The sequence below is a fragment of the Sinocyclocheilus rhinocerous genome, unplaced genomic scaffold, assembly GCF_001515625.1.
Source record: "Sinocyclocheilus rhinocerous isolate Xijiao unplaced genomic scaffold, SAMN03320098_v1.1 scaffold532, whole genome shotgun sequence".
Lineage (NCBI taxonomy): Eukaryota > Metazoa > Chordata > Actinopteri > Cypriniformes > Cyprinidae > Sinocyclocheilus > Sinocyclocheilus rhinocerous.
Window position 1 is genome coordinate 1044955 of NW_015642820.1, and position 10472 is coordinate 1055426.

General features: G+C 41.2%; 1 protein-coding gene across 1 annotated transcript in view; it reads left to right on the forward strand.

Annotated features, from left to right (window-relative positions):
• LOC107756644 (calmodulin-binding transcription activator 1-like) overlaps window positions 1-6921 on the forward strand; it is a 331952-nt gene extending 325031 nt beyond the window's left edge. The window contains exons 14-24 of the mRNA XM_016573837.1: window positions 13-91; window positions 220-547; window positions 755-1179; window positions 1364-1524; window positions 1621-1867; window positions 2456-2527; window positions 2631-2651; window positions 3198-3397; window positions 4441-4515; window positions 4845-4875; window positions 6418-6921. Coding sequence (XP_016429323.1) covers window positions 13-91; window positions 220-547; window positions 755-1179; window positions 1364-1524; window positions 1621-1867; window positions 2456-2527; window positions 2631-2651; window positions 3198-3397; window positions 4441-4515; window positions 4845-4875; window positions 6418-6450 — 1672 coding nt within the window. The 3' untranslated portion in view covers window positions 6451-6921. The remainder of the gene's footprint in view (window positions 1-12; window positions 92-219; window positions 548-754; window positions 1180-1363; window positions 1525-1620; window positions 1868-2455; window positions 2528-2630; window positions 2652-3197; window positions 3398-4440; window positions 4516-4844; window positions 4876-6417) is intronic.
• Window positions 6922-10472: the final 3551 nt, after the last annotated feature.

The following is a 10472-nucleotide window of genomic DNA, read 5'->3' on the forward strand; positions in this document are numbered from 1 at the left end:
GTTTTTTTACAGCACTAAGCACGCAGACAGTATTGACCTGGAACTTGAGGTCGATCCTCTAAACGTGGATCATTTCTCTTGCACACCACTGGTGAGTGTTAACACTAGGTCAGGATACTTTAATCATGATACCATGTAGCTTCACAGTGTTGTTTGGATGAGTTGTTTTATATAGAAGGGGCATACAAATTAAATGCAACTCAATTTTCTTCTCTTCAGATGTGGGCTTGCGCTTTGGGTCATATGGAAGCAGCAGTGGTTCTGTATAAATGGGATCGGCGAGCTTTGGCCATCCCAGATTCTTTGGGTCGCTTACCGCTGGCTATTGCCCGGTCCCGTGGCCATACCAAGCTGGCAGAGTGTCTGGAAAGCCTTCAAAGGGAGGAGCAGCAGTCAGGAGCACTGAATACAACTCCCAGCATGCCTTTCTCACCATCTACTGAGGCCTCAGCCGCAGAGGGGTGGATGAATGTTTGGGGTTCAGAGACATCTTCAGTTGGGCTGAAAGGAAGCAATATCACTAGTTCTGCTTCCAGTTCCAGCTCAGGTGAGAACTGGAAACTTTCATTCTATCTGGACTGTCAGTCTTCAACAGTCTTTCATGTGCATGTTGAATTAAGAAAAACCTATTAAATGTGGAAAGACCTTGCATAAACAAACGAGTGCTTTGTAAGGAGATGGTTCAGGTTGGGTGACAGGCTGTGTTTAATTTGGTCAAACATTCTACTAAGACACTTTCTTTGTACTTTTGCAGACTTGAGGAGACCCAGGTCGGAACCATCTAGTTTCTATAGCAGCGTTAGTCACGGGGATGCCCCGTTGAGCAAGAAACACAAACCCAACCCTGAGACCCTTCAAACTCGGACCAGCAAACCCTGCTCTGGACCTCTCGGACTAGAAGAACAGGCCCACAAGCCTAAAACGTGCCCTTCTAAACCGAGGGAAGGTACTGTGGAGAAAGAGCAAGGAAATGGTGAGCAGTCTCAGACTAAGCTGGGCTCAACTTGTGGAGGTGGGTGCTGGGGTTCCAGACAGGCTGCAGGACGCAGAGTGCCAACTGTAGGACTTGGCAAGGAAAGGCTCGCGAACAGACTGAGATTAAGAGAGATTGCTAGTGCGGGAACAATCTCTGATCTGCGGACAACCCAAGAGGATCTGGAGAACACAGGAGACCTGCAGGTGAGGCATAGAGAAGGTACTCGAGCAGACTGCCGAAACTTTTTTTTGTAGTGATATAGGATAAAAGTAAAGTCTGTCAGATCTTGCAAAACTTGCATTGGCTTCTGTCTGATGTCTCAGTGGCAATATTGTTAGCAATTTTGAAAGTACCTATTAAAGTACCTATTAAAACTATTTGTTTCAGAACATGAACATGATGACTTTAGCAGAGGAAGTCATTGAGGCGACATCTGATCGCATCAAGAGGGAAAACTTTGTTGCATCAGAAACTACACTGGATGGTGTTGGAGTCAGCAGCACCATGTCCATGAGCTGGCTGGCCAGTTACCTTGGAGATGCAGAGAGGTGATTCATCAAAAAGTTCTATAATCTGTTCTCAAGAATCCCAGTTACAGTCTCTTTGGGTTCTTGTGTGTAATTGTTTTTTCCAATTGTTCCCAGGTTCCTGTTTAACAAGCCCCTAACTTCCTCTCCTGGCCTGGGCCCAGTCCACGGTGGAGGACAGCCAGAACTTGATGGTCCTCTTGGGAAGCTTGGCCTCCAGACCCCTACTGAATGGACTGCGCTCCTCAATGCCTCCCACAACAAGGAGGAGCGCGACCTGACCCAGCTGGCCCTGTCTGATCCCGAACAGAGAGAACTTTATGAGGCAGCCCGGCAGGTCCAGAACACCTTCCGCAAATACAAGGTAGGGCAGGGCTTCACCCAGGTGCCAGGGTCACCCATGCAGGTTATCAGTGGTGTGTTGCCAGTGTTTGTGATGGTCCAATTTCAAAGGTCTTGATGTATTGTGTTGTGTTGTATGGTGTTCCTGAACTTAAGGTAAATGAATCTGGATCTTTGCAGTCCTGTGTTGTGAAAGGTGGTATGATTGTTGTGCACTCAAAAGGCAGAGATAGGGTCACTGTTGTTGACAAGCATGGGGAAATTTGCTTGAGCTTAGCATGGCCTTGCTATAAGGAATGATTGCATTGTTCCCTCTATCTATCTGTCTGTCTTAACGGGATGCGTAGATATCCCTGAGTCCACACCATGTTGGTTGTTCAGAGCAGATTTCTCCCAGTGTTCCGTTGGTGTGCACAGTGCTCTGAGGAATAACCTTCTCCCAGGTGTCAGAGCATATCGACGCAACTTTACCATTCTATGAAGACACCTTGGCCAGGCACAAAGGAATCAGATGCCATCATCTCTGTGGCCTTGCAGGCCTCCTTGTGAACTCTAATCTCTCTCCTGTCCTCTCCACCCTACCTTATCCCCCTCTTCCCCCATCCTGCAGGGTCGTCCGCTTCGGGAGCAGCAGGAACTGGCAGCTGCTGTCATTCAGCGCTGTTATAAGAGGTACAAACAGGTAGGCAGAGACACTCAGAATTCTGTATGTGTACACTTTTGAGTGGTCAGTTATTAAAGGCTTTACGAGAATGCCTTCAATTCCTTCCTCTCTCTTCCCCAAGCTGACATGGATAGCCTTGAAGGTAACACTTCTGCTTCATCTACAATTACTACTGCTTTGAAATGGAAGTTCGTTAGTGGTGCTTCTTTATCACTTTTACCACTTCTTTATCACTTTGCTTATACTTAGGGTTATGGATATGAACCAAACTTGTACTAACAAAGATGGATGCAAGTTTAAATAATGCAGCTTGCTAAGAATGGATTAGCTATTTAGCTACTTTTCCTGACTTACCTGACTTCTAAAACAATAAAACTGGCAAAAAAAAATGTCATAGTTCATTTAGATTCAGTCCACGTTTTGAGACTTGAGGCAGTAAGCAACCACCTGGAAATGACCTAGCACGTTCTGTTGTGCTATTTTGTGTTCAAAAACATTCAAAACAGCTTAGCAACTGCATAGCAACTGTCAATCATCCACAACACATCTAATTTAATGTTGATGGTGTAGTTTGGCAGTGTTGATATTTGTTTTGTATTAGCAAAATGGCTAACAGAGTAGTTTGCTACAGATCTCTCTCTCTCTCTCTGTCATGTGACACAAGTTTCTTTGTCTGTCCTCTTGGCAGTATGCACTTTATAAGAAGATGACGCTGGCCGCCATCCTTATCCAGAGTAGATTCCGCAGCTACCACGAACAGAAGAAGTTCCAGCAGAGTCGCAGGGCAGCCATGCTGATCCAGCAATATTACCGCAGCTACAAAGAGCTTGGCCGGCCGAACCCACGCAGCCGAGCCACTGCAGCTGCACTGGTGCAGCAAAAACTCAGGTACAAGAACAGCAATCCAGTAAGGGCTAACCTAGTGGTTGAAGATCGAACAAATCAGATATTATAAAAGTTTTTGTCAAATACTCATGACATCTGCACACTCTTATTGGTGTGAGCACTTTGGCGCCTCCAGAGGCCAAGCTAGGTACTGCTTAATGATTCAAAACTTTTCATGTAATACACCACATTTAGAATTAAAATGCCACCCTCATGTATAGAATTAAGCATTCATCATCCAAGTATAATAGGCAGTTAAAAGACCTTTTACATGGCCATCACCTTGGAGTTTAGTTCTGAATTGAGTTCCCAAAGTCCATTTGTGTGTACACATGCTTTTACTAAGCAACCTTGTGTGTTCAAGCCTCATAAGGAGTGTTGCGTGCATTAATTGAGTGTCATTTTGCCATTCTAAAGTGTACTGTCGTTTTGGATGAATTGCTAAGTATGTGCCAACACTTCAAATGTGACACACTGCCAAGTCGACTTTCTAAAGAATGGCAGCATTCGAAACCCTCCTGTTTACTTTAAGAGACAATCTGTTGTTGAAACAGCGCCAGGAAATGATTTACTTCACTAACAGTTTGAGTCCAAGTACACATAGAAGCATCGTTATTTTTGCATGCCATTTGTTGTCTCACAACCTGTTGAAGCAATTGCAGTTTTCCGTTTTCTAGGAGTGCAGAATATTACTTTTGCATATACTTAGAGTTAAGGATTTGAACAAACCCCTAAATGTTAGGTATTAGCATGCAAAATTTGTGCTCTGGACAATTCCTCGAATCAGGTTTCTAGTTGAGGGAAGGTGTAATGTTATATTTTGCCTGGTAGACAATAAAGTGTGCAAGAAAATCCTGTAGACTTGCATTGAGGGATGAACCCTAGCCATATCATAGGGACTTGTGGGTGGGCTCTTTGTAACGTTTGAAACTGAATCTTTTCGCACACCCTAGAATCATAGCAGCAATTTTTGCACGTGCTTATTTTTTTTCTTCCAGAAATGTCTGGTTTGTACAAAACCACTCATGCTGATCATTTTGTTTTAGAAGCAGTTTACTGACCAAGAGACAAGACCAGGCTGCCAGAAAAATAATGAGGTTTCTGCTGCGGTGCCGTCACAGGTAGGCCAAAGACGAGAACTTCCAGCAGGCGCATTGTGTTCCTACGGCCCTGTTGTTCTCCCTGTATAACTCACTCTATGGTATACTTGCAGCTTTTAGATGAATCAGTCTTTAATATCCTGCTGTTTAAAACGGTTAGAGGCACATTTCATAATCTCTCAAGCACACCAACACAATTGTCAGGAGTCATAGGACAGCAACAGACAAACCTTGGTGTTTTCATGGCTCTGTTAGAAAGCCCTATTGTGTTTGGTCCCAATTTCCCCAACCCAACCCAACCTCAGTGTGTACTAATAGCTGTCTGGTGTTGTTTTGCTGTTTATGCAAAGCCCCTTGATGGACCATAGACTATTCAAACGGGTGAGTGCAGCCTCAGTAAATCAGTTCGTACCCCTCGGTTTCTCTTCTTTTTATCTCCCTGTCTCTCCCTTTTCTTTCATCTTGTTCTTCATCTATGTACCTTGATTTCAGACTCTGCTGTTCCCTATGACTCTCTCTGTCCTTTCTTACCCTCTTTTCTTTTACCTTATTTTCTCTATTGCTTTATGCCTGCATGCATGACGGCCGACTGGAGCCCGAGTTGACTGAGCCTTATATGAGAGAGAGAGGACTATAGATCCAACTAACCAACAAATACAGATGATGCATTAATTGCAAAACTAACAATGCACTCTCTCTCTCTCTCTCTCTCTCTCTCTCTCTCTCTCTCTCTCTCTCTCTCTGTCTCTTTTTCTCTCAATCTCTCTTTCGATCCCTCTATCTCCCTAAAGTCTCCTCCATCTCTCTTGTTATGAGGATGCTTATGACAACACTAAGGACTGCTGGGTAGTGCATTTGGCAATTGCATGATGGCTAAAGACATGGAGCATCAGGGCATGCTTGAAATAACATCCCTTTCTCTATGGAAGAGGAAATGTCTTGAATGCCTGGCTGCCTGTTTTATACATCTCTTTCAGCTTTTATTAGCTTGATTTGGGGGCTGAGGGTGGGACGGGGGTCAAACTGTGAGCTAACGACATGTTTGAGGGTTTAAACTGTCTTTAAGATGTTGAATAATAAGTTCTAAATGTAGAAGTATAACATGATGAAAAAATCTAAATATTTAATTAAATTGAATTTCTGTGATGTATTGTGCATGAATTGTAGGGTTGCTTATTGTCACTTTTTAAAGGTTATTCTGTAGTGGTAAGATGGATGGTTTACTTAGGATTATTTTAGATCCTGAGTTTTTTTTAAATATATTAATATGTGTTTGCTTTGTAGTCTGATTGTAGACTCTTAGATGTAAAAAGTAAATTTCAAAGAAAACTATTTTTCCCACAGATTTAAAAAAAATTACAAAAATGACTTTTGTCCTATACAGTGGCCAAAAAAGTATTTGGACATTTAAATCACACTTAAAAATGTGTGAATGTTGTTGGATTAGATGCATTAGATGCATTATTTCTGAGCCATATTTGCTTTGACTTTTGAGCAGCTGGATTGCGGACATATTCCACTAACGTTTGACAACCACAAAGTTTCCAAATGTTCATTTTAAACAGTAAATCTACTGTTAAACCTTCTGTTCTGCTTGAAAGGTGTGCTTGTGCTATCTTTCTTTAAAATAATTGACACTTGCTTTGATGTTTTGTTATCTAATGCCATGACATTAAGACGTTTTTAAGTGTGACCTAGCTTTCTGAGTCGCTGTCTCTGTGTTCTATATGTTCCTTGAGGCTTTAAAGATCTTTGTCATTTATAGTGGGGTATATTTGTTGTTCTTTGTTGATGCCAGTGAGGAGACAGTAATGAAACTGGCAGGTGTATTGGTTAATGGTCTGTGATTCCTCTGAGGGCCCAGAATACTTGTGAACCCTCAGGCTAACCCTGCAAAACTCTGTTTTTTTGGTCTATTTTCAGGGCGAAAGAATTGAGAAAGGCCAAGGAACATGAGAGTGCAGCAAAGAGCCCCGTCGCAATGTAACATCTCCGAGCGGACTCTTTCTCTTCATTGCGTTTTTATGAGAGACAAACAATTTACGAAAAAAGCAAAAATTATTCAGGAAGGGGGAGACGGAAGATCATCGGATATGCGACGGTTGAACTCTAGCAGCGTTGTGACTGATTCTGCTCCTGCATTGTGTATTTTCTTGCTACCGGGGAACTGAAATCAAGACTATTGGGGAAATATGACATTATCTTCATGGCATTTTTGCACTCTTCATAGATTTTTTTTCTTTAGATTACAAAAAAAAACAAAACAAAGGAAGACCAAGGAGCAAAGACTTTTTATTCCAACGACGCTTGTAAAATATCACACGACATGAACAGATCAACGTCAGAAAAACGTCATGCTGGAAGCCGCTTCAGATTACATTTTTATATTTTGAAAGGAAAAAAGACAACAATCAACAAGTTTGGGGGGGGGGGTAGAACAAAACTTAGAAAATGTAAACCAAAAAAAAGGCCTCATTTCAGTGACCATATGCATGCAGAGTATTTGAAATCAATCTCTCATCTCCACGAATCTTTGTTTTTGACAAATGCTGTCCGTTCATTCAAAGGGAAGCCTTCATATGAATGTAGATGGGGTCAGGGCAAAAATGCTGGGTTTGAAATATCAGTGTCTTACCTTTGTCTTTATGGGTGTTAGGGGACTTCTGACAACAAATTGGGGGATTGAAGCGAAGCCCTCTGGGTATCTTCATGGCATTTTTGCACTCTTCATAGATTTTTTTTCTTTAGATTACAAAAAACGAAGGAAGACCAAGGAGCAAAGGCTTTTTATTCCGACCGGCGCTTGTAAAACATCACGCAACACGAACAGATCAACATCAGAAAAACATCATGCTCGATGCCGCTTAAGGTTACATTTTTATATTTTGAAAGGAAAATAATACAACAATCAGTTTGGGGTAAAAAAAAAAAAAAGAACAAAACCTAGAAAATGTAAACCAAAAAAAGGCCTCATTTCAGTGACCATATGCATGCAGAGTATTTGAAATCAGTCTCTCATCTCCACAGATCTTTGTTTTTGACAAATGCTGTCCGTTCATTCAAAGGGAAGCCTTCATATGAATGTAGATGGGGTCAGGGCAAAAATGCTGGGTTTGAAATATCAGTGTCTTACCTTTGTCTTTATGGGTGTTAGGGGACTTCTGACAACAAATTGGGGGATTGAAGCGAAGCCCTCTGGGCTACTGTTTCGCGTGCACTGTTTTCAACTTTCTTATGGGTCCTTTTCTTAATGTCATTTTTGCTGGCCTGACTTTGTGTGTCCTGTGTTTGTTGAATTGAATCTGGATACAGTGCATGTGTTTGAGCAAAATGCTCCTGCATGCTATGTAAATGTTTTGTGTTTTATTTTCATTCATTCATATTGGTGATATTGTGGCACCATCAAACTAGACCGTATAAGCCTGTTTGTTTTCGAGTATATTGTTATAAAGACCATTATTTTTATATAGTTCATTTATTTATTTATTAGCTTTATTTACTTTTTTTGCCTTTAGCATTATTGCATTTTTTTATTATTGTGTGAAGGTTTTAAAAAACTCTTTGTTTTAAAAATGGACCTTTTTTAATGTGAACTGTACTATCCATTGTGCCACAGCGCCAAACGTAGATTTGCAAAGGTTATCTTCCATTTTTGTGTGTGTGCGTGTGTGTTGTGATACGTTTCTTCATTGTTACTGTTGGTTGATTTCGAAGAGCTCCAGAAAGCCGCCACAAGCTTTCCCGTGGAGTTTCACTGAACATTGCCTTGACTTCTTGACTTTTTGAAGGGTCCCTATACAGAAGCTTCAAAAAAAAAAAAATCCATATTTTTGACTATTTAAGTGGTCCCTGTACATATGAAGATGGGTGAAGGAACATTGATAGCCAGAAACCTTTTCCGAAGAGGATTGTATTTAAGAATATATAGTATTTTATTCATAAATTGGATTATAACACATTAAGAGACAAACAAAAAATATATTGTATAGTTTTCTTTGAACGCCCAAGATGTACGGTTTGTAAATATTGTAAATACTGGTTGCGAAGAAGGAGCCATGTGCATGAAACTTTAAGACATTGAACATAATGTAAAGATAAAATGTAGTGGCAATGATCTGTAATACGATTTGAACAACTTCACTGTAAGACTTTGTGGAAAATGTTCTATCACAGAACATTCTCTGAAGCATGACATGATTCACGATGAAACCGTAGATTTAGCGGAAGAGCCAAACGAATGCATCAGACACAACAGGATCTTTCTTTTTCAGGGTTAGCGGAAATAAAATAGCATTTTGTTTTGCTTCGTTTTAACCGATGGTGACCAGTCATGTGAATGCTACAGGACTTAAATAAGCTATTCCTTTGAGAAGTATTGGAAGAACTATAGTATTGAATGACCAAACTTCACTCACACACCCAACAGTTACAGCTGAGGTTTCTACGATACAGGGGATGAAATGTCTCCACGGTTTTGTCTTGTATAACATAACTAGAAAGTGTACTCACATTTTATCGTATTGAACTCAACATGAACAATGGTATTCGATGGAGTCAGGAGGTTAAACGTAGGTCATGTAATTAAAAATGATGTTGACGTGAGGGTTGTGAATGGTTATTTCCAGCAGGCGATTCCCATACACGTGCTTACATGCTAGAATCAAACACTGAGAGGCCACGAAAACGGTCATGGATACATACTGTGAATGTAGCTCAAAACACATATGTTTCGACTCTCATCAGAATCGACGACTGCCATGTTCATAGCTTTATTTTTGATTGTTTCTTCATTTCTTGGGGGGCTGCTACCAACTTTCCAAACCCCATGGTTGAGTCACACCGAATCATATTGATTTCTGTTGTACGTTTTGTTTTTCGTTTACGCTCGTGCCAGCTATATGGAAATAAGCGTCTTTCACAAATGTCTCTGAAAGAAATTTGAGACTAACTGACCCCCTGAACTTCCAAAAACTTCCAGCGATTTCAGATGACGTGCTTACACCAGCACATTTTGCTTGTTAAAGAAAGGAAGGGCGAGGAAAGAATGTGGTGCTTATCTGCTGAATTATTAGCTATGTAGTTTTATTTCTATTCCCCACATGTAGATCCATTGTTTTAGAAGTTAAATGTTTTCTCATGATCTCAGAGACTAAGTATCAGTATTATTATAGAAAGTGCCTAAAACATTCAACCGATATCAGGAGTGTGTTGTTCCTAAAGAAGTCCATATGAACCCGTTGCTCTTTTTTTAACGGTATGCAACGCTTAAGGCTGGTTTTACTGTCCAAACAGAAGCCCAGGTCTGTTTCCTCCTCTCACACCCTTTTCACTCCTGAAACACGGACACAGAGTGTGAAGAAGGCACCTTTTGTTTTGGGTTTTTTGTCCCCCACTCATTCTGATTATGTCTACAAAAAGCGACTTCGAGTGACCCAGTAACGTACTATGCATGCTTTCATTATTTCTTTCATTTTGTGTACTTTTCTTTCTCTTTTTCCATGTCGGATCTAAACTGGGCCAGGAAAGTAGGACACGCTCAGTGTAGTTGGCGCATTATGTAATATCTCCATCCGGTTATCAGTTTCAAGTCCGAGCACAACTCCAAGCGAAGGTGGCCACCCTTTCCATCCGTCCGACTTGAAACTTCAGGAAATCATAAGCGAAAGTCCTCAGTATTCACCAGGAAAAGCTGTTTATGGATCACCAGGTATATGTATCTCAGTTTGGGTCATTCATCTTAAGCACGGGAAAAATCTGCCTCCCTTTTGTAGTTTTACTCAGGGTGCTAAAACAGGGAGATGGTGTTTAGCATGGAGACTAGATTAGGTTAGGTTAAGTCTCCAGGTTCAGCTCAGAATCAACAGGAGAAACCACTGGGAATATGTAATTCCATATGTACGTTCGCTTTGTTACAAAACCACTGCTTTCAGAGACAGACCGCCACTCGGGTAACAGGATAGACTGTATGTTTGTAGAGT